General features: G+C 38.0%; 1 protein-coding gene across 4 annotated transcripts; it reads left to right on the top strand.

Moving 5' to 3' along the window:
- The first annotated feature begins 1,785 nt into the window (after positions 1–1,785).
- LOC144003501 (choline transporter-like protein 2) lies at positions 1,786–22,128 on the top strand. 4 transcript variants are annotated; one of them, XM_077499862.1, is made up of 22 exons: positions 1,786–1,965; positions 9,920–9,968; positions 10,051–10,124; positions 10,273–10,357; positions 11,342–11,426; positions 11,591–11,704; positions 11,833–11,893; positions 12,305–12,428; positions 12,577–12,660; positions 12,754–12,866; positions 13,907–14,038; positions 15,180–15,279; positions 15,391–15,483; positions 15,640–15,724; positions 15,895–16,157; positions 16,270–16,364; positions 19,138–19,241; positions 19,329–19,402; positions 19,496–19,566; positions 19,778–19,866; positions 19,994–20,078; positions 20,570–21,366. In XM_077499862.1, the coding sequence occupies exons 1-22, from the start codon at positions 1,938–1,940 to the stop codon at positions 20,773–20,775; spliced, it is 2,214 nt and encodes a 737-aa protein (XP_077355988.1). In that variant the 5' UTR covers positions 1,786–1,937; the 3' UTR covers positions 20,776–21,366. The 4 variants fall into 4 exon arrangements, with proteins under 4 accessions (XP_077355988.1, XP_077356006.1, XP_077355981.1 ...); XM_077499880.1 differs by lacking the exon at positions 20,570–21,366 and adding an exon at positions 21,379–22,128 and having other exon boundaries at positions 1,787–1,965; XM_077499855.1 differs by lacking the exon at positions 1,786–1,965 and adding an exon at positions 8,276–8,628.
- Positions 22,129–23,273: the final 1,145 nt, after the last annotated feature.

The raw sequence follows: 23,273 nt of genomic DNA, 5'->3' as shown, positions 1-23,273 counted from the left end.
GACTTTCTTACAGTCCTTGTTTATGGGTTTTTATATTCTAAAAACAAGCGCATCAGGTTCATGGAACACTGATACTTGTCCATAGGTGAGTGAGTATGAATTGTTGTCAGTATGTGCCCTGGCATTCTAGTGACCAACCAGCATGTCACTTGTTAGGAAATTCAATTAAGTGTTTTTACGTTTTAAATTCTATTCTACAATGGCTAACTTTTTTCTTGATTTGTGAATACTGAATTACATTTTTTTCTTTTTATTTACAGCAAGGACTCCTTTTCACACTTTTATGACAATTAGAGTCTTACATTGCATTCTACTTTTATGATTCTGATAGCTTCACCGAGTTTTTCATTCCTTGCTTAAGTTCTTTCACTATGCTTCTCACCATAGGTGACGAATCACATGGTGGTCTAGTGGTGGAGGTCTAGCACACTACAGTGTAGTTCTGAGGTTTAGGGTTCAAATCTTAGCTCACGAATGTTAGCCTTTGGGCAGCATAAGAGGCATACGACCATGAGCTGACAAGTCGATCCTTTGAATCAGGTGTGTTGAAGGAAGGAAACCTCAAAAACATGTATGTCTGCGGCCCTTTGTTTTCTGCATTTGACACAACACAGAAAAGAATGTTGTTAAAAACCATGCTGAATTTGAATGATTAAAAAAAATCAAGCATATAAAAATCTAAAGGCTACAAAAACATCAAAAAGCATGCATGTCTTTGCTCACAAAGCTGTGGGTGTGTTGACTGAATGTGTGAGCAACGTTCTTCTACATATCCCGTCACTTTTGAATTGCGAAAATGTCTGTATGAAGCCTCTGGTGGCTGCAATAGTTCTCACCACATAATTATTGGGGTTTCGTGATGCTAGCCGCTAGCTAGCTAGTCAGGTAACAGGGCCCAGAACTATAGTCATAATAACTAATCAACTCAAAACGGGGGGGGGGGGGGCGGAAAAACAAAAAACACCTCAAATTAATACTACATAGTTCTCAGTCTTTGCACCTTTTCAGGTTTTATCTTTAACATATGTAATGTATTTAGAAACAACTCTTTGAACTCACTTCACAAGGTCTTTAATGTATCACTTGAAAGATCATTGTTGCATTTTGAACTGATCCATCTGGATGACATTGTTTAAGCAGCAGGCTAGTCACCAATTGCAAGGCTTTTCCCAACAGCTCAGAATACATCACATTCACAATTTAACTTGTATTCAATGTGGTTGTCACAATGTTGCTTAAATAGGGCAACTGCATACACTCTTCTACCTCTGCAGGCTTGTCATGACTCAGAGTAGTGGGTAAACTCAGGCAATGGCTTGCATCTACATTACAAATGAATAGTTTGCATTTATAATTAATGTTGCTGGGGATTTTATGGGCCAATAAAATATATGCCATGTCACCACGTTGAGGGTGGGGCAATTTTTGGTGTCAGATTACTGCTGCTTGCAAACAGCTAAAACTTAAAAAAAATTAATAATAATAATAAATGAAGAAGAAGAAGAAGAAAATGCTCATGCTGTAGCCGTGTTTCCCCATGCTCTAGTGTGGTAACATCAAATACGAATTATTAAGAATGTGAACGAGGGGGGAAAAACAACAGCCACAGTACAGTAGCTCCAACCAGCTCCAACCATTTCTGCTTCTGCCACTTAACGGTATTGTTATGAAGAAGCAAAACACCATCACGTCCCGCTCCTTGTTACTTATTGGCCAAGCGTCACGCCAATCAAGGGTGCACTGTGTTGTGATTGGTCGTCATTCTTGTTGGAGAAATACCCCTTTAAACGGTAGTAGGGCAGTCGAGATTTTGGAGCGGACTTTTACCCTGTGTTCAAATGGGCAGAAGTCCTTGACGATTACCACTCCCAAGGCTGGAAATACACTCAAATCGTCGCCTATGAGCCGTTTTGTGTGACAAGAAACATTCGGATACCATGGAACTGGAAGAGAAACCTAAATACGGTAACTTCATTATTTTATGCGCTGCTGTAGATGTTTCACAATTGATAGCCAGCATTAAATTAAAAAGAATTTATGTGTCAGCTACTCCAAACATAGCCGCATTAAATTGCGTTATTCTTCACAATAACGTCAACAACTCCACATGTATAATAGAGATTTAACGCCATGTGTTCGATTAATTCTTTTATGGGCTAGCTGGCAACAGCGGACCACTTTCACTCGTGCTACTCTGCGTTGTAGATGTGCAAACACAGTGATAGTAAACTAAACTACAGTTACAGGCTTGGAACTTAGCTACTGCTTTTAACACAAGCAAGTCATAATTTGACGCAGGAATATAGAGTTTTAATTCATGCTGGTGGTGTACAACCCGTGTTGTGGGGCTCCGGCTCAGTGTCCTAAAACAATATTCTTTGCTTGTCCGGTTGCTGCCACATTCCTCACGTTGGTATGGCAGGCAACGGAGCTGACGTCCAGCTTTGTACAGGGTGCAGCACAGCTTATTAAAAATATACCTTCAACATGGGCATGAGGTCCATTTTCCCTTGCTAGCTTTTCTCTGCGCCTTTGTTCTACTTCTTGTGTTGTTCTGCTGTAATTACTGTAGACCTGCCTGCCATCCCCACATATCAATCACATAAAGATAAAGATTCAAAAGTAAGAAATGTTTTGTCATGTATTTACATACTACATGGCCACGATGGTAAAAAAAAAAAAAAAAAAAAAAAAGTCTGTAGACAGTGTGTGTGTTTGTGTATTGTTTAATGACCAAAATACAACAGGATTGTATCACAGGTTCAGTCTTCTTCACAGAGCGACATAATATTCAGTGGTGATTCGTCTGCAAATTCCTTGGAAGAAGTGACTGTGTTTTGAGTCATCTTTGAGTCATCCTTGAAAATCAACACACTAATTTAATCATATTAATACATGAAACTGTCCTGTTGTTCTTATTGCCAATATTGATGGCTGTGCATGATATTGACACTTATTCACACATTAATTTGATGAACTCACGAATAGAATAGGACTCAGAATAGGAAGGGCTCATGGAAACACATTTTTAGAAAACATGGACCAAATTAAGGTCATTTTCATAGGAAGTAATAACTAGCAGGGCGGCACGGTAGTTGAGTGGTTAGCACGTCCGCCTCCCAGTTCTGAGGTCTCCGGTTCGAGTCCAGGCTCGGACCTTCCTGGGTGGAGTTTGCATGTTCTCCCCGTGCCCGCGTGGGTCTTCTCCGGGTACTCCGGTCTCCTCCCACATTCCAAAGACATGCATGGCAGGCTAATTGGGCGCTCCGAATTGTCCCTAGGTGTGCGTGTGAGCGTGGATGGTTGTTCGTCTCTGTGTGCCCTGCGATTGGTTGGCAACCAGTCAAGGGTGTCCCCCGCCTACTGCCCAGAGCCAGCTGAGATAGGCGCCAGCAGACCCCGCGACCCTTGTGAGGAATAAGCGGTCAAGAAAATGGATGGATGGATAATAACTAGCGAAATTTGTAGTTTCCAAATCCTTAGTTTGGGCATAGATAGATTTAATAGGATTTTGATACAATTCAATCAGTGGTATGCAAACTACTCATCAATCAATTATGGGTAGGATATTTACTACCCGAAAGTACACAGCAAATCAGTCAGTGTTATGTTTCCAGTATTTGATCAAATATGCAGTAAGCAGTGTTATTTTAACACTGTTAGACTAAAACGTTACACTGTCAGAGTAAATTTCCTTGAGTGTTGTGGTGGATTTTGGGTGTACACTAATTTGAATGTTAAATTGACCACACCCTAATTTTTGGTGAAGGCGAAACTTTCCATTTTCCAGCATGCTTTCGACATTTCAATAGTGATACATCCTGCTGTTGTTGTTGAGGCGCCGTGATTCAGTGGTAGAGTGGTCGTCTCCTGACCCGGAGAGCGTGGGTTCGATCCCAGGCCAGTGTGACTATGTCAAAGTATCCTGGAGCCAGATACTCCCCCAGTTGCTCCTGATACTGTCATCAGTAGTCCAAATGTAAAGTGCTTTGAGGTCCTTGTAAGGACGTAAAACATTATGAAGTACCATTTACCAGAGTAAAATGTAGTTTGAGTTAAATTTTTAACACTGACACTAGTGCGATACACTCATAAGTATTTAAAGTGTATGGCATTGCCATGTAACGAAGGCATTGGCTTATAAGCTCTCTAACATGGACACATTATGCAGTGTAAAATAGATGAATCGGAATATTGAAACACACTACGATATTGCTCCTCTGTGTGACTTTTATAAACAACAACATAGAGTTTGTTTAAATGGGAAGTCAACCCAAAATAATATTTCTTTATTATGTGTTCTATGCAGCCCCACTAATCTAAACATAGTATTCTGATTAATATTGTGTTTGTAGAGTATTAATTAAGCAGCAAAATCCACCCATTTTTATCCATCTCTGGGAGCAGCCATTATTTTTGCTTAGGGCTCAGGTAACGACCACCTGTTTTCTAAGGCTGAACCGTGATGGTTGTTACCTGAGCCCCGAGCAACTGTGATGTCATTTTCAGTCGACAGCAAATGGCAAAATGGCCGCCTCCTGAGATGAATAAAAACGGGTGGATTTTGCTGCTACATTTGTATTCCACAAACGTAATATTCATCAGATTGCCATGTTTAGACTAGTAAGAGTATACTTCCCAAGCAATATTTAAATCACTAAGTAAAATGAAATAGAATCGACATATATAACGTGAGTTAAGAGTTATAGAGGTTTGAGTCATTTTTAGAGGTATAACTTAATGACTTTTGTTGTCTTTGGCTAGATGGGAAAAAACAAAAACAAATCTACAGATACTGGCTAGTTTTTACACTCTGATGGAAAATTCCTAAACATACTGCCCACAATGTTGAACCTGTTGAATCTTTTCATTGGCTCCACCTGGTGAGCTGTGGGCTCCACATGATGGAGTAATTTCAGTAGTAAAAAAAAAAAAAAAAAACTTACCACAATGACAGGATCTGAAGCTTCAGTTAAGCTGTAATTAGAAGCCATATTTAGAAGAGTGCTTTGAAACATGATTCAAATTCTCCCTGACCTTCCATCTTGTGTCGCTTGTTAACTTGCACGAGTATCAGATTTGGGCTTATTTCTTTTGTCGTCTGCTGAGTTTCAGTACTGCTTTTTTTTTTTTTTTTTTTTACCCACTGAACACAAACAACCAAGTCTCTCTCTATAATTGTAGCGGCCTGTTTCCACTTAAAGTGCTGGGTCCAAACCTAGACAGGATCATGTGAGTTTATGAACTGGGGTTCTTGCCAACTGGCTAAGCGTGGCAGTTATGTGATGGTCAGTAAATTAGATGTTAAAGTACTAGTAGGTTTTTTTTTTCTTCTGTAAGCCGTAGCTATTCATTACACCATATTACTTTCAAAATACAGATGTAGAAATTACATCACAATTTGGTTTATCGTTTTTTTTTTTTTTTTTTAACTAGTGATTGACAATGAAAAGGCCTTTACAGTTACTGTGTTTGCAATATATGTTGTCAATTTTCATTTTGAAATTAGTGATTTGACAGTGTTGCCTCTATTGGCTAGTGTTTGGCTGTTGGCTATAAAAAGCTATTGTAGGGTGCTATTGAGTTGTGATAGATGACAAGGCCATCATCATGGTGATGTTTCCTTGGTGAGGACTTCAACTCCCAACAGCCTGTAATAAAAGATATGTGGGACACAGGAAGGGGAGCAGCTGCACATTTGAGATTTTAAAAATCTGCCCACGGTACAGTCAGTCTATACTTTGAAAGAGAACACTTCAGTTTCTGCCTAGTGCGTATTGCTTGTCTTATTTTTGGTAACTCTATTCACAGCATTTGTTGTATACAATACACCAAACACATTTTGACCCCTGCCCAGTCCACACTGGACCTCCTATAGATAGCTAGCAAGATATATGGATAGAGAGATGCTTTTATTTTTTGCTAAGAATTTAATAATTGAAAAATGAGTACACACCAGTGGTAGTTTCACAAAGCTTAATTTTAGATAATGGGCTATACTTATTTACACTGACCATTATGGGCCCAACATCTTGTTGCTGACACGACGAGAGGAGGTAGGACTCAGACGCAGAATGAAAGTTGGCCAACAAGGCTGCAACTTTAATCGCACGAAACTCAAAACGCCTCTCAAAGAGGGAAAAAAGGCTGAACAAAAAGAGCTCCAAACTGGAGATACAAAAAAAGGGCACTCAAAAACAGGGACAACAAAAGGCGCTCCACCAGGGAGAAAAACAAGGGCAAACTAAAGGCGCAAGGCAAGGCAAGGCAAGGCAAGGCAAGGCAAGGCAAGGCAAGGCAAGGCAAGGCAAGGCAAGGCAAGGCAAGGCAAGGCAAGGCAAGGCAAGGCAAGGCAAGGCAAGGCATAAAACAAGGACTGTGATACGAGGGCTGTGAGGACGCTTCCATGCACTGAGATGTGACACTTCGGCAACTAACTGGCGAATGAAGGTGGCTTTTATTGTCCGGGTTGATTGGAAACAGGTGGTGCTGATCATGGGCGTGGACCGGTAATCATTGAGCTGCAGGAAGGGTAAGTGACCTGGGGTGAGAGTAGAGTCAGGACTATCAAAATAAAACAGGAACATGACTGTAAAACAAAAGCATGAACCGCCACTCTGGTGGCGGCGTGACAGTTGCCCACAGCGTACAATATAGTATGGTGTATCTTCACGGTGAGAAATTACACAAAAATGGAATCAATCACAACAACAAAGGTAATACAAATATGTATTCATTACACTTGTGTTTGACAAGATCAAGCTGTCAGCAGTTGAGCGAAAAGTCTATTTAAACTTCATTCTGCATGTTTAGTTTTAAGGCAAAAAAAAAAAAAAAAAAAGTCACCACCTGGATTCTGCCGAGCAAATAAGTTTCATCGTTTTCAGTACAGTGGTTAACTGTCTATCTTTGCTGCCAGCTGGCAAAAATGTATTATTAGTAGGCCTACTATAGTATGTAATAAATTTTTGCCAGCTGACAGATTGTGCTGTTAACTTTCTTTAGAAGTGATATTAACTGATTAACTGATGCCATACAACTTTGTTTGAATATGTTTGTTTTTAAATCATTGAAGGGTGTAATTATTGTCCTTGAACAAAAACATTAGCTTGGAGGTTGTTCAGTGGCCGCTAAAGATTCAGGTAACAAATGCAGCACTGAGATATCAAAAGTAGCATCAGCAGCTCATCTTTTGACTGCTAGTTATCCATTTTTTGAACCACTTATCTTCTTAAGGGTCAAACAAAAATATACTGTATGTGCTGTACTGTACTATGTTAATGGAAGACTAACTGCAAGACAAACTTCTTCTACTTCTTAATGTTGTGTAAACACTTGTGAAAATGTGGACTTTCTGTAAATGGCAGCTTGAATTTCCTCATCATAAAAACATAGAAAATGTTTGAGTTGAAACACATTTATGTGTGTTTGCATGTTTTGCGTCACTGCCAGTTGTAGCTACAATTGAACATGAAAATTGCCTAGCTTTTAAATTATCTATGCTCTTACACAGGAAAGAAATGCAATTTTCAAACCTAATAATGTAATTTAATTTTTACAAGTTGTCTGCTTTCAAAATGTAGAGTTGGATTAGCTCCCTGCTGAGCGCTTTTAGTAGTTTAAAACTGTTATCACAGATGCCGCTGCATCATCGAAATGCCACTCAAAACTTGTTTTTTTTAAACTCACTGGATGTCTGTTGTAACTTGTATCTTGCAAAAGAGGGTTTGATGATTTTGTAAAGCCCAATTCTGTACTGGTACGTGCATGTGCAGTTCAATTTCTCCCCAAAACAAAATGAATGGAAAAAGTTCAGTCATGTTCCATCAATGTCATCATCTGCTATAAATACCCGTTAGTCACACTATGGGCTCTTTGTTAAAATCAATTCACTCACCATCTTTCTGGCTTGACTGCTGATTACAGCAATTGTCAACACAACATCACAAAAGTAAACTTCTATATGATAACAATGAGGGAATGAATCCAAATAGCGTTACACCACAAAGAAAATGAATTGCAATTTAGCCCATCAGAAGTTCAATGTAGATGGGGCAAATCATTGCTCCACAAACTACAAGTGAAGTCCACATTTCCCCAGCTTTTCAAAAAACACATGTTTCTGATAACATCAACACAACTTTCCTTTTATTTTCTTTTTTATACACTAGCAGTTCGTTCCCTCCCATTCTTTCACACAGGCACACCTCTCCTTTGTCCCTCCCTGACTTCCTGCAGATGAGTGTACTCGTCTCCTCTGATCTCAGGAGTCCAGCAACAAGAAGCCAGTAAGGGAGGCCTTCTTTTAGAGGTGGGAGGAGATACACAGGTGGAACACTGATTGGGAAGAGCCACTTGTTTGGGATAAACAAGGTAGGGCAGGGAAGGGGGGCAAGAGAAAAAGGTGGAGCGTCTTTGACTGGCCAGGCGCTCAAGGACAGGTTAGACTGGTTTCTACCCACACGATTCATGCGTCTCCTCGCCTGTTGAAAAACGACACAAGTGGAAAGAAAGCGCCAGATAAGTGTCCTTGGACGGAAAGTAACAAGGGTTGTCTGCACAATTCAACATTAGCCACAGAAAGGAATTTCAAGATGCCCGAGGAAGGCGAATATTATGGAAAACATGGTAATTACCCTTCCGACTCAAGTTTCGCGTTACCCTTGAAGCATATTTGTGTATTGTGTAGCAGTGATGAAATGCTTAGCATGATACTGGAGTAGCATTAACAGGCTTTGTGGAAAAAGTGTAGGCGTGTACTGCTGATTATGCAGGTGTGAATGAGAGTAGGAGGGCTTACCATTTGTGTTGTTGTTTTTTTTCCCCCTTTCGGCTTGAACCATTCATATACTACCACTGACAACTGAACAATTTAAAACGGACCTACTGCTTTAAGAATATGCAGAGAGCACACAGTTTAATAAAATCTAGGCCTTGTTAGGCCCCATTCCTCTCAACTTTGTAGAGTATCAACTGAAAGCAACATGATGGCATCATAGTGTGCATGGACAACAACAAGTACTCACAATGTTTCAGGAAGTGGTTTCTCTAAGAGGCACTCTGATAAATGCTTGCTGCAGCATTAATCCTCTTAAAAAGCATTCATAATTGATATGCAAAGACCTCTTTGTCATTTGTCTAGACTCCAGACTATGATCCATTTCTGCATGCTATATATTAATCAAATATTGGGTAATACATTTTCTTATCTCATCACCTTAGTTTTCTTCCTGTGCTGGTTATAACCTAGCTTCTTCTATTTTGAAACGTGAAACTAAAACTCATAAGCTATCCTTTTCAAGTTGTCATTGCAGCCATTTTATTTTACGGGGTATTGAATTTTACGCTATCTTGTGCCTAAGACTTAAAATGTAATTAGAATAGCATTGGAGCACATACATTTGCCAAGCTTAAACAATCCTCATTTGTAGCTACGCTAAACAGTGTGAAGTAAGTACTTTTGTGTAATCCAACTATTTTATAAGTCAGTGACCTCCATGGTGAGGGCAATAACATTTTGTATGTGTTTTTAAATTGTAGTTTCTGTACTTTCAATCTTTTCAATATAAATTGACAAGCAACTCCATTGTCTGTTTAAAATGCAGCACAAGAAAGGATTAAGTGACCTCTAGTGGCAGTGCATCTCTCATTTACTCATTCTCTCTCTGGTTTTGCTCGCGCTTAGTCACCGGGAAAGAATTTGCTGGGTTGCCAGGCGTGTCTGCCTGTAGGGAAAATGGGAGGAAGACGGGAGCGCACTGCTATATATGCTAGTCTAAATTAGGTTCCTTTTTAAAGGTCCCTTCATGTGTCCGTTTTGATTACAATGTGTGTTTTCAATGTGACTATTTTACAGTAAAAAGATGTTATGTAAAGTGAGTTCACTCAGAGATTGAATAAACTTTCGTCTGTTATACAGGTGAGCCAAGGAAGTATGATCCAACATTCAAGGGCCCACTTCAGAAAAGGTGAGGGGAATTATTAGATTTGATCTGAAGTTGGATCAATCCCCCCCACCCTAAATCCTCCAAAATATGCTCTTGTCTCCAGGGGCTGCACAGACATTGTGTGCTGCATCCTCTTCATTATTGCCATATTATTATATATTGCAGTTGGAATACTTGGTAAGAAAAAAAATGTTTTTATTTTTTAGTACACATATAAATATTTTCTGTAACATTAATAACCTAGCAATGTATTATTATTATTATTATTATTATTATTATTATTTAATTTTAATATATTTTTTTAATTTTATTTATTTTTTTTAAGCTTGGTCACAGGGTGACCCCAGGAAGGTGATCTATCCTACGGACAGCCGAGGCCAGTTCTGCGGGCAGGCTGGCACCCCTCTCGAGTGAGTACTCCCCCACATGCTATGCTAAAGTTAGCGTTATGGCCCAAACTGTTGTACTCCTCGTTACTTAACATTTGAATGAGTCCATCCAAATGCTTAATTTATTTTTAAGCTTTGCTGAGGCCCAAACAATTTCCTATGCTTATTTGAGTTCATGTCACTGATGTAGTTATTAATAGCACAAAGCAAGGTTATTTTAACGAAAACTGATTAAATAATTAAAACTAAAATAAAAAAAAGATACATTTTCATTAATGAAATAAAATAAGAACGAAAATGCTTTTTACAAAAATGAAAACAAACTACATTTTTCATTTGAAAAGCTATTATAGCGAAATTTCCTTCGTTTCAGTCTTTCGTAATTTATTGTATGTGCCGACTGGGTTTATTTTTAATGTGATTTTTTAAGTATATTTATTTTTCAATATTAACCGGAATAAGGACGTTTGAAAGTATGTCATGCAGAAGCGACGTCATCTAGCAGCAGCCAATAGAAAAGCACCTTCAGGTGATGTCGCTCTTAGGTGACAATTTTGCGTGCTTGACTTTGATTTTAAAAACAATCAGAAAATGTCTCGTTTTTGTTCATAAACTAAAATGTCTATAGATTTTAGTCCAGTTTTATTAAGTGAATTAGTGGTACATTTTCGTCTAGTCTACATTAGTCAATGAAAATCTATACTGATTTAGTCCCAATTAGGGTTTTAGTTTAGTCTAGTCTAGTTTGAGTCCGGTGAAAAATGTGCATTGACGAAATTATGTTTGTTTACTTTTCGTTGACGAAATTAACACTAGTTGGAACCTATCCCAGCTGACTTTGTGAGAGGTGGGGTATATGCTCACAAAACAAGAGACTTCATTATTCAGTTTCATTTACTTGTAAATGGCTCACACTAGCATGTGGATTTGTTTGGTTTTTTTTTTCTTTACCAGGAACAAGCCATTGTTGTATTTGTTTTGTTTTGTTTTGTTTTTCTTTACCAGGAACAAGCCATTGTTGTTCTACTTCAACATCATGAAGTGTGCCAGTCCCATGGTGCTGCTGGAGTTTCAGTGTCCAACCACACAGGTTTATTTTTCCCCACCGCCCCCACATTACACGGCTCTTGTTGTGCAACATAAACATGCTTGGGTTTTCTTGACGGTGTACTTTTGAGCTGCAGTATTGTTGACTTTGACTTTAGTGATGACCACATACTTCCTGCACTGATGTCACTCTCCTTCCCTCTTTAGATGTGCGTGGAGAAGTGCCCCGAGAAGTTCATGACGTTGATCAAAGCTTACAGGAGCAGAACAGACTTTGACTACTACAAGTCCTTCTGTAAGGAAGGTGTGACAAACTCAATGGTGGGTTTTCTGTTTTCCTTATACATTTTCAAAGTATCATGTACAAGTTTATCACCTATTGGTTGTTAGAAAATATAAATGTCTTCTCACACACTGTCTGACTAATTTGAACACGCTATTTTTTTTAGGCTGTAACCGAAATCCTCAAGTTAGGCTTGTGTCCTCCCATGCTGACCCCTAGCAAACCTTGTGAGTTCATTCCTTTTGTAACTTGACCTATATATCGGAAGTGATACCAGTGGATATTCCCCCACCTTTTCCACTATTTACTTAAACTTTGCAAAATTTGTTCCAATATTGCCAAATACATTGGCTTGTGAAGTTGAGGTTTTTTTGTTTTGTTTTGTTTTGTTTTGTTTTTGTTTAAATGAAAATGCCTACATCCAAGTGCTTACCCTGTGACATAAAATGTATCCCCCACCCCCCACTTCCTTTTTATCAAATCTCATGTGAACTAATGAGCAATTCAACCATCAATCCTTATTTAAATCCTTATTATTAAATTTGTTTGAAGTACATTTCCCATGCATGCAAAGTTTTTCCCATAAAATACAGTTTGACCAAGTTTTATTTATTTTTTTTCATTCAATTCTCTTTCAGTCACCCGTAGATGCTTCCCAGCTTTGGGTCAAAAAGGAGGCGTGATAACTGTAGGAAACAACTCTCACTTTGATGATGGAAGTGGAAAAATGAGAGATGCCAAGGATCTTGTAGATGGCGTGAAGTGAGTGCTGGCGTTATTACACTGGACAAACTGTGATCCTCCATAGTTTCCTGAAATATTTACGTTAAGCTATGATCTTCCGCTTTTAAATTATACAAATCATACGTTAAGATGAGTTCACTCTTCATTTTTTTTTTTTCTCCCGCAGGAATGCAACTGTGGTTATTGAAGCTCGCCAGGTGGTCATGAAAATCTTTGAGGATTACACGCAGTCTTGGTACTGGATTCTGATGTAAGATGCCTTTCAAAATGTTGAAAGCTCCTGCGCAAAGCATAGACTGATGGCTTACCTCCCTTCCCTGCTCTCCCTCCTCACTTTCTCCAGAGGTTTGGTTATTGCAACCGTCCTCAGCCTGGTCTTCATCGTCCTGCTGCGTTTCCTGGCAGGGATCATGGTCTGGGTTATGGTAGCCTTGGTGATAATTGTGATAGGATATGGTAAGACTGAATAGATTGATTCCATGGACATATTGACTCTGTGCAGAAATATATGTATTGTATATGTGTTGCATTTTTTTAAGTTAAAAAAAAAAAATATTATTTTTTTTAAAGTGAAGTGCAGTACTGCGTTTGCACCTTTTTTTTCCGTTCAGCCTTGGTTTCATCAAACACGAAAAAATTTCCCACATATGTTTCAGTTCTTTATTTTTTTTCTTCCCTTTTTGAAAATGCTTGTTTTTCCCAACTTTCATGTCACAGGCCACATTCATGGTGGGAACAGTTTTGGAAGGATATATCTTGGGTGTATTTTTGGTATTATAAGAACCTGGCATTTCAACAGTGGTAGACTTGTTGTATCTCAGTAGTTCAAGGATGAGTTTCATTTTTGATGTCTTAACTTTTGTTTTTTTCTGCATAGCCTTTATTTTGTATGACATAAATGCAACCTTTTTGACCGAACATGATATACAGTATGACCTTTTCCGTTATACTGGTTCTGCCCTGAAACAGTCGGCTCCACTTTGTGTGGTTGCATTTCCTTTGCACTTTTTTGAGCTGTGCGGTCATAGAGGAACTGTAGATTTTTGCTTCTTTTGATAATTTGTATTTTATTGAATACTGAACACACCCATGGTTTTAAAAAATACTTGCGTACATACATTAATTTATCATTATAGTGGAGTTTAATATCAAATATAAGGAGCTGCATCATGCATTCCATGACAATGTTCTAAACACGTTCATAAAAAATCTTTTGTAGCTAAATGAAGTAACCAGAATATTAGAAACACCTGTTAGTATGATTTAGTTCCACAAAATTGCATGATACTGAATATAAACAAATTTTGCCAAAATTAAAAACTTAAAAAAATTATGCTTGTGTTGCATGCTGTTTTCAAAATGCATTTCCTTATTCTAGTTTGCTTTACACTTTACAAAAAAATGTGATCACAAGAAACCCCCATTGAGCACAGTATACCACAAAGGTGTTTGTTTTATAGTGTAAAGAAGTAGAATCTTTTCAATCTTTTATGTAGGTATCTTCCACTGCTACATGGAGTATGCTGCCCTGAAGGGAACGCCTGGTGCTGATGTGACCCTGCAAGATCTTGGCTTTCAGACAGACTTCTCAGTCTATCTTCAGATCAGACAGACATGGCTGGCCTTCAGTAAGTTCAACACGTGTACCTTATCTAATAATAGGATTCAAATTAGAAGAACAAACTTCTTTTCTAGCAAATAATTAGTGATAGACCAATATGTCCTTTTCAGGGCCGATACCAATTATTAGTCGTCAAGGAGACCGATAACCGATATTTCAAGCCGATACTCATTTGCAGTAAAAGAGAAAATAGTAGTTTTCTACTGTAAATAAAGTTTTCCAAAATTTCAACATATTTTCTACATTTATTCTTTATAATTCTTCTTATTCTATTTTTTTTTTTTTTTTTTTTTTTTATATAAATTAAAAAAGTGTTGGGACTTCCCAGTGTTTGTAGTGAATACATATAGTTTTCTACTGTAAATAAAGTTTTCCAAAATTTCAACATAATTTCTAAAGTTATTTATTTTTTAATTATTTTTTTTATAAATTAAAACGTGTTGGGACTTCCGAGTGTTTGCAGTGAATAAATAAATAGTTTTCTACTGTAAATAAAGTTTTCCAAAATTTCACAATTTCTGAATTTTTATTTAGTGTTGGGACTTCCCAGTATCACCAGTGACAAATGTATGCAAAATGAAATGAATCTAATTTTGGGTTTTCGTCAGGGTTCAAAAGATCTTCGCAGATGGTGAAAAATTGTCATATGTTCGAAATGTCTTTGCAACAAGTACAAAGTGTCTGAACATCTTACAAATCCTGATGAAAACACAAAATTTGCTATACGTTCGCAAGCATTCACTGCTCGGTGAGATTCCAGCTTTAATTGGCCTTTGGATTCATAAAAAAGCCGATGCTGATATTTGTCAACATGCCAAAGATCGGCACTGATAATCGGCCTGGCCGATAATCGGTCTATCCCTACAAACAATACCCGTTATGATTTTGCATCCACATACCATGAAGCAAATATAGGGCAGCCTTCACTGTAGTTTTCCTTAATTATTTGACAGTTGACAGTGCATTATTTGTATTACTGTATGTCACTATAACGTAGCCAGCTGCTGCTATTTGGCTTGCAGTGGAAACGCAAGATGGAAGTTTACCATTTCAAACTTTACCTTTTTGTGAGCTAAAATCTACTGTGCAGTAAAAATATGGTTATGGATGTTCCTGCTGTTTCTCACTGCTGCTCTTTGTCCTTTTAGTGATCATTCTCGCCATCGTAGAAGTTATCATCATCCTTCTACTCATCTTCCTCAGAAAAAGGATCCTGATTGCCATTGCGCTCATCAAAGAAGCCAGCAAGTAAGAGATGACTTTTGTGTACTGTATCTGACAATGGCAAAACATTCAGCCACCATTGACTTGGTAAATAATTTTAAAGGAGAAGTGATGGTGATGTGATGTGTTTCACAGGACGATTGGACATGTGATGTGTTCCCTCCTCTACCCACTTTTCACGTTTCTCCTTTTGGCTATAGTCATCGCCTATTGGGCCACCACTGCTGTGTATCCTTTTTTTGTCACTCTTCTCAGTTTTGGAGTAGAGTATTTGCATTCCAAGATTTGACAGGAAGTCTTTGGCCTGACGCTGAAAAGAACGGAGCGTCATTATCAGCAGCAATTATTCTCTTCATAGTGGTTGTCCTTGACATAACTGTTCAGTTTCCTGTCTACTTCGAATGAGCCTATTTACAAAGTGTTCAACGAGACAGCATGTGAGCACTCAAGGAAAACGTGTGATCCAGCTGTGAGTTGTTGACCTTTGGGAACTTTATAATGAAGCGTCCAACCATCTCCTGGTTGGCTCACCCCCCGCCGCCCTTTATAGCCAGCTCGGTTGTAAAATGTTATAACATCATGTCTTCCTTTTTGTGTGTCAATGAATCCAAATGTTTGATCTGACTTGTGTGTGCGCAGAACTACACAACCACAAACATGAAAGCGCAGTGCCCGGACTCGGAGTGCCTTTTTGCCTTCTATGGGGGAGAGACTGTTTACCACAAATACCTGATTGGATTGCAGTTCTACAACGTCTTCCTCTTCTTTTGGTGTGCCAACTTTGTCACAGCGCTGGGACAGATGACATTGGCGGGGGCCTTTGCCTCCTACTACTGGGCTTTTGTCAAGCCAGATGACATGCCTTCCTTCCCCATATTTTCTTCTCTCGGGAGATCTCTCAGGTGTGTGTTTTTTTATTTTATTATTTTTTATTTTTTATTTTATTTTTTTAAATTGTGCATCTTCCTTCATTTGACAGACCAGATGTGACTTGAATAACTTTTATTGTTTTAGGTATCACACAGGAACTCTGGCTTTTGGCTCTCTGATTCTTTCAATCATCCAGATCATTAGAGTTCTGCTGGAATATCTGGACCATAAACTTAAAGGTCGGTCAATTTATGTAGACATTTTAGCATTATGTAGACTAGCCACTAGGGGTGTGAATTGCCTAGTATCTGAAGATTCGATCCGTATCACGATTCATAGGTCGATTCGATACCGATTAATCCCGATATGAATTTACAAGTCGATTGTTACGTTTTTTTTTTACTCAATTTAGAAAATACCATTCAGTAAACGTGTACATGTACACTGTAAGATTTGTATGAAAATGTATTATTTATTGACATCAAACTTCAGTGTTATAACTGTGAGCCACTGTATTTAACAAACAGGTTGTAACCTTTTTCATGTTAGAACAGCATTGAAATAAAATATTAAGGCCTAATGTTCCATTAATATAACATTCTTCCATGCTTAAGGTGTGAAAGTTAGACGTTTTGTTGAATATTTTTTCATCAAAAATGGATGTTAAAAAAATCGATTCGGCTGCCTATTGAATCGATTCGAGAATTGCGTGCTGTAGTATAGCGATATATTGCCGAATCGATTTATTTTTATTTTATTATTATTTTTTTTTTTTTATAAACACCCCTACTAGCCACTATTTTAGATTTTTTTTTATTTTATTTTTTTTTTTAAACTTATTTAACACCCCTACTAGCCACTATTTTAGATTTATTTATTTATTTATTTTTTTAAACCTTATGTGAAAAAAAAAATAGAAAATCTTAATGTCCAATCACAAGTTTTCAGTTGGTGACCCCTGGTCTCGACTCTAACCTGGTTGTCACTCATTTTTGTCATGTGCCACATTGTAATTATTCTCAGAGCGACTGTGAAACCATATACATTTCTGTCTCATAATATACACAACAAAATGATGAATAGCTTTTTTTTTTTTTTTTAAATATCAGAAATCAAGGACTAAAGTTGTCCAAGTTACTGTTAAAAATGGGATTGTTAAAAAATTATTCAGCAATATTTCAAGATTTATTACATAAGAAAATTTTAATTTTGGGTCATTTTTAGCCAGAATCACGAAAGCTGATGTAGAAGATTTGCTCGCGGGCTATGTAAATTGATGTCGGGCCAGGCCTGAGTTTGACACCTGCTGTAGAGGTGACAGTCATAAAAACAAGATATGCTTATGATTGATGAAGAGAATATTTTTTTTGACATGGACCTTTTTGACATAATGTAACAAAAAAAGAAGAGATATATCTACCAGATAATAATAATCATTATTATTCAAAATAATAAATTATTATTATTAACGTTATCCATTACCGTATCTTTTTTTTTTTTCATGTCTTTCCTATCTTAAATAATTAATAGTAAATTGAAGCAATTTGGTGTTTAACTGTACCTTTTACCAGGGCTGAGTATTGCCAACGACCTCACGATACGAAGCGTATCATGTTACCAGGGTCACAATACGATATCGCGGTACATATGTATCCCAATGCATGGTCTTCAATGCAATACATATCCCGGTATTTTACATTACTTCACATACATTTTTATTATATGCATATGCATATGCAAACCTAAATGATAGCAAAAATGTTTTTGTTAGCAGCTCTTCTGGTTTATCACCAAGCGGCATGCCTGGTCTAAATGTGCACGCACTGCAGAGCAAAGTGCTGCTTTCATAGACACACCGGGAAACTTTACAAATAGGCATGGGCCGATATGAGTAAAAGTATTAAAATTATAGCTCTAAAATGTGCTTGTTTGAAATATTTGGGGAAATAAAAACCGCTGTTTTTTTTTCATTTAACACATTCTATTTAGTTTTAAAACTATCAATCCATCCATTTTCTTGACCGCTGATTCCTCACAAGGGTCGCAGGGGGTGCTGGAGCCTATCTCTGCTGGCTCTGGGCAGTAGGCAGGGGGCACCCTGGACTGGTTGCCAGCCAATCGCAGGGCACACAGAGACGAACAACCATCCACACTCACAAGCACACCTGGGGACAATTTGGAGCGCCAATTAACCTGCCATGCGTGTCTTTGGAATGTGGGAGGAGACCGGAGTACCCGGAGAAGACCCACGCAGGCACGGGGAGAACATGCAAACTCTACCCAGGAAGGACGTTTGCCTGGACTCGAACCCGAGTCCTCAGAACTGGGAGGCGGACGTGCTAACCGCTCATCCGCCGTTTTTAAGCTAAATATAGGAAAATTGGTACATTAAAAAAAAATGTACCATGTTAATTTTAAATAAATCTTGCTGGAATACCTCTTATTTTTTTTCTTAGCAAGACAGTGTCCAATCACTAGTGAGCTATTTGTTCTGTCTGTGGGACAACTACACATGTACACTTTAATAATAATAATAATTTAAAAAATAAATAAACAAACTGCAAGGCACCAGTGTCTTTTCTCTGTGCCCCACCCCTACCTCCTGTTGTTGCTTTGCAATTAAGTGCACGTGCAAACTAGGAAATTAACTAAAGAGGCTGCTGTTGCACAGCCCTGCGCATGCAACGAGTCATTAACTGCCTATTTACAAATTAATGTGCAATATCGATTCTGAAGCCTGTGTATTGATATCGATACATGTATTGTAAAGAAGAGAAGCCCGCAAGGATATATTGCTGTATAGATTTTTTTTTTTGTTTTTTTTTTTAAAAGCACCCCGCCTACCTTTTTTCCCACATCAATGTGTGACTGATTTGACACAGGTAATTAAAACAAAGCAAGACTTTTGCATGGCAGATGTAATGATAAAAAGGATAGACATATTGCAAAGGCCTCACAGAAAGTACACAGATTCCATGTACTTAATGGCACATTTTATGATTTCCCTTCCAGGAGCCCATAATAAGTGTACCAGATTCCTCATGTGCTGTCTCAAGTGCTGCTTTTGGTGCCTGGAGAAATGCATCAAGTTCCTCAACAGAAACGCCTACATTATGGTGAGCTGTCTGTGTTTTAAATTGACCTAACTCCTGGAACGTAGCCTTTCTAATAAGAATTGTTTTTCCACACACTTTGGCCACTAGGTGGCGATATATGGCAAAAACTTCTGCACGTCTGCCAGAGATGCCTTCTTCCTGCTTATGAGGAATATGATCAGGTTCATGCTTTTTTCCCATTGTTTGTGTGATATATATCTTGAAATTTAAATTGAATGCAGTATGAATAAAAATACTTTTACTGTATTTCCTAGGGTGGCTGTGTTGGACAAAGTGACAGATTTCCTCTTGTTTTTGGGCAAACTGCTCATCGTTGGACTCGTGGGTGAGTGTTTGTCGTCAATGTTCTTCACGCTTGATTAGAAATTTGCCTGAGGCCTTCACACTTTCAAACCACCGCAATGACTGTGCAAACATACGCTGATTGTATAACTTTGTTTGTCGTCACAAAATCAGAACTCATTGATCTTGATGAACATGCCTGATGCAGTAAAAGGCAATGACACCATTGTGGTGTTTTGCTTCTCCCACTACAGGGGTGTTTGCTTTTTTCTTCTTCTCTGGGAGAGTGAAGGCCTTTGAGGACACCGCCCCACATCTCCACTACTACTGGGTACCGATCCTGGTGAGTCTTGTACAAATACACTTGATCATGAGATAATCATTAATAAATGATGATGTAGGAGCTTTCTCACTATGTATAACTCTTTTTTTTTTTTTGTTTTTTTTCCTGATGCCTGTATCTTAACCAGACTGTGGTGGTTGGCTCCTATCTCATTGCCCATGGATTCTTCAGTGTGTACGCTATGTGCGTGGACACACTTTTCCTCTGCTTCTGTGAGTAGAACCTCCTCAGCCACTGGTCTCTTAACAGTCGTGCATCACATAAGACACTACATCAAAACACCAAGTTTTTCAGCTACTGTATTTTGAACATTTAAAAACATTTTTTGAGTCGTACTTGACTTGATCAGAACTTCATCCTTGAATTATTGCTTTGCTTTTGGTGTTGGGCTGTCTGCATGAAAATCGGTGTTTTAACAAGAAAGCAATTAATGGAGCTACCATTTCAAAAAAATAACATTCTGTGGCTTACTAAGTCTTCAAAATGTATTTTTCTGAATGAAAATTGGTTGTGGTAACTTTTGCTTGCTTGCCTGCTATTTGACATTTCTCTTTTTGTCTCTTCCCTCCTACATCTCACGTCCCTCAACGCACTTCCATCTACTTTACTTCCTGCCAACTTTAACGCCTATCTTCTCACCTTGACTTCATAACTAAACGCCCCATCCATTCACTAATATGCACACATTGATACACAAATGAAGGTGAAGACCTGGAGCGTAATGATGGCTCAACAGCGAGGCCTTATTACATGTCCACCACTCTCCGTGAGGTTCTCTGGAAGAACAAGGCGGAGGGTCCACCATCATCTTCTGCTCAGCGACAGGATGAAGAAATCAATGGGGAGAAACAGTTTAAGGAGGAGGACACAGCATTCATAGACAAAAGTTCTGTTGACAAAGACACTTAGATTTTACTTTGAAACTAAGGAAGATGGGTCTCGGTTTGAGCCTCATGGCTCAGAAGTGGCAAGTATCCGAAACAGGGAAGTCATCTTAAGACAGCTGAATACTGGTACTGTCAACACGTCTCCATTTTTTCCTGGAGTGTTCAATGTGATGGAAAAGCTTTTGGGGAATGTGATTGGCTGTGATGTATTCATGCTGCCGGCCAGTAGCCATTTGACACCACTTATGTGCCTACTTTCCTAATTTGATGATCATCTGAATGCATCTTTGAATGTAAAGGTTTAGAATTGAGAATTAGAAGCTTTAAACTGTTTGATCTGTACTAACAATTGATGACCTAGAAGCTTGATTTGCCTTGTACTGTCAGCATTTCAGTTTTTACTGTGAATCTACCTAGTTTGATGGCAACACCTCACAACTTTTGACATGTTTGCCAATGTACTTGATATAATAAAGCAGAATTGATGGTAACAAGATTCAGGGTTCTAAACTCGAATGGGATGTTTTTAGAGTACACTTGGAGACTGTTTCAAGTAAAACAATGGTTCCAAGATGTTGAAGTCAACATCTTTTTTTTTTTTTTTTTTCTGTCTCTCTTTCTTCAGTGGAGGATCTCGAGAGGAATGATGGCAGTCCAGAGAGGCCGTACCTCATGCCCGAGAGCCTCCGTAAAGTACTCAACAAGAAGAACAAGAATGCACCAGCTCAGTAGAGCATGTCCTCCCTGCCAGCAGGATGGCATTCATGTGGTGTGATTGGTAAATATAAACGATCAATCAAACGAGCACAAGAAAAGGTCCTGATGCTTCTTGGAATCCTCAGGTTTTAACCACATTTTATTTTTTTATTTTTTTTTTTTGATACATGAGCAGTCTGAAAGAGGGTTTACGACCTTATAAGGAAATCAGAGACGTACGGTATTATCACACATTTATTTATTTATTATACATTTTTCTGGATTTAACAATGTCTAAGCTTATTGTATATTGCAGTGTAGTAAGCATCCATTTTATTAATACTTTTTTTGCAAGTAAAAGCACCAGCACGTGTATATTTTTTCCATATTTGATAAGTACATGAAGGTAAGCTTTAAAGCAATCTGTATTTGTGTGATATTTAGTTTTGACAGTTGCATTTTTCTTTGCAGATGTTGAATCATGCATGACTTAGGATTTTTGTTTTGTTTTGTTTTACTCCAAAGCCATTGTACGACGAGGCTGTGTACAACACTGCATGTCATGTCTGATGTTGAAACAATATTTTGTGCTGCTTTTAAGGTCATTTTTCTGACTGTTTCTTTGTATGGCTTGAATTGAACATGTTTGAAATAAAAGTGAACTAGTTTTGTACATTCATTTAATCTCTGTCGTCATCATTACACATTAGTTCTGACAGCATACATCTGAGCCCTAATATTTAGTACAAAGCAGGATATGTTCTTTTTGATTTAGTTTAGTTTTTCATCCTAATATAACTGATGCTCTTTGCCCATTTTAAGCAAGTTTAATCATAAACTTTTACAAATACATTAAAAGCAAGTTTCATGTGCGATTTAAATGAAATGCCAAAATGCTCTCTTTCAGAATTTCTCCAAATATAAGACAGGCAATGCACGACAAAACTAAAAAAGCACAAGCTCCAACTCTATATTTAAAAATAAATAAAAACTTACTATAGTGGTTATAGTTTTCAGTTGGAAGCATATCAGCATGCTTGGGGTGAGACCATGTGACCACAGACAGGACAGCGGCTGAGAACACCTGCAACTAAGGTATTGTATTCGCAGTGATGCAGAGGTATTGACTTTCAAACTTTGTTTACTTTTGCTGGTTGATTACTGAGACATCAGTTTGCTTTTACTTTCTATGGCAGTAAGTTAGTTATGAATTTTATGCAGGGGATTTCATAGGGAGTCCATGGGCCCAATGTACGAAGTTTCCAGGTTATCAACAGCGCGTTTGGCAGCTGTACGAATATGTCATCTCATCCCATGGGGCAAGAAGGCAAGCTCAGTTACCGGCCATGACTTTTTCTACAGCCATACCAAACATCAATTTTTTAGAATATGACTAAGAAGTATTTTTCATGAAACTATTTACTGTAATTGGAACTTTGTATTAAGTTTGTGATTTTGGCACATTCTAACTTTATTTTATAGCTGGTCTAAATGTACAATAAAATATTTTTCTAAGTTTTCATACTGTAACATAAAAGTGGAAACAATATTTAAATCGAAAGATGTCTGCATCTTTCAGTCATTGATAGAGTAATTTAATAATTCATAAAATCGAGTTAAAATTAAACAGATGTACTGTAAAAAAAAATGTGATTGGTTTGTGTAGAGGTCATTTTCTGCCACTAGATGACATAATTGCATTTGTAAGACATTGACGACAGCTCAGTGCGTTTTTCTTTCATGTTAAGAGCTATCAAATCTTTGATGTGAAGTAACTTGTGAAATTCTGCACATTTTTAAAATTGTAAATTACAACTTGACCCC

Source organism: Festucalex cinctus, chromosome 1 (assembly GCF_051991245.1).
Source record: "Festucalex cinctus isolate MCC-2025b chromosome 1, RoL_Fcin_1.0, whole genome shotgun sequence".
In the NCBI taxonomy this organism is placed as follows: Eukaryota; Metazoa; Chordata; class Actinopteri; order Syngnathiformes; family Syngnathidae; genus Festucalex; species Festucalex cinctus.
Note: the sequence above shows the minus strand (reverse complement) of the source record. Positions and strands in the feature narration are given on the sequence as shown.

Coding starts and splice junctions, on each gene's coding strand:
- LOC144003501 (XM_077499855.1), top strand. CDS start 8,595: ATGCCCGAGGAAGGCGAATATTATGGAAAACATG. Junction 9,969..10,050: donor AAGGGCCCACTTCAGAAAAG/GTGAGGGGAATT, acceptor TCTTGTCTCCAG/GGGCTGCACAGACATTGTGT. Junction 20,079..20,569: donor CACACTTTTCCTCTGCTTCT/GTGAGTAGAACC, acceptor ACACAAATGAAG/GTGAAGACCTGGAGCGTAAT.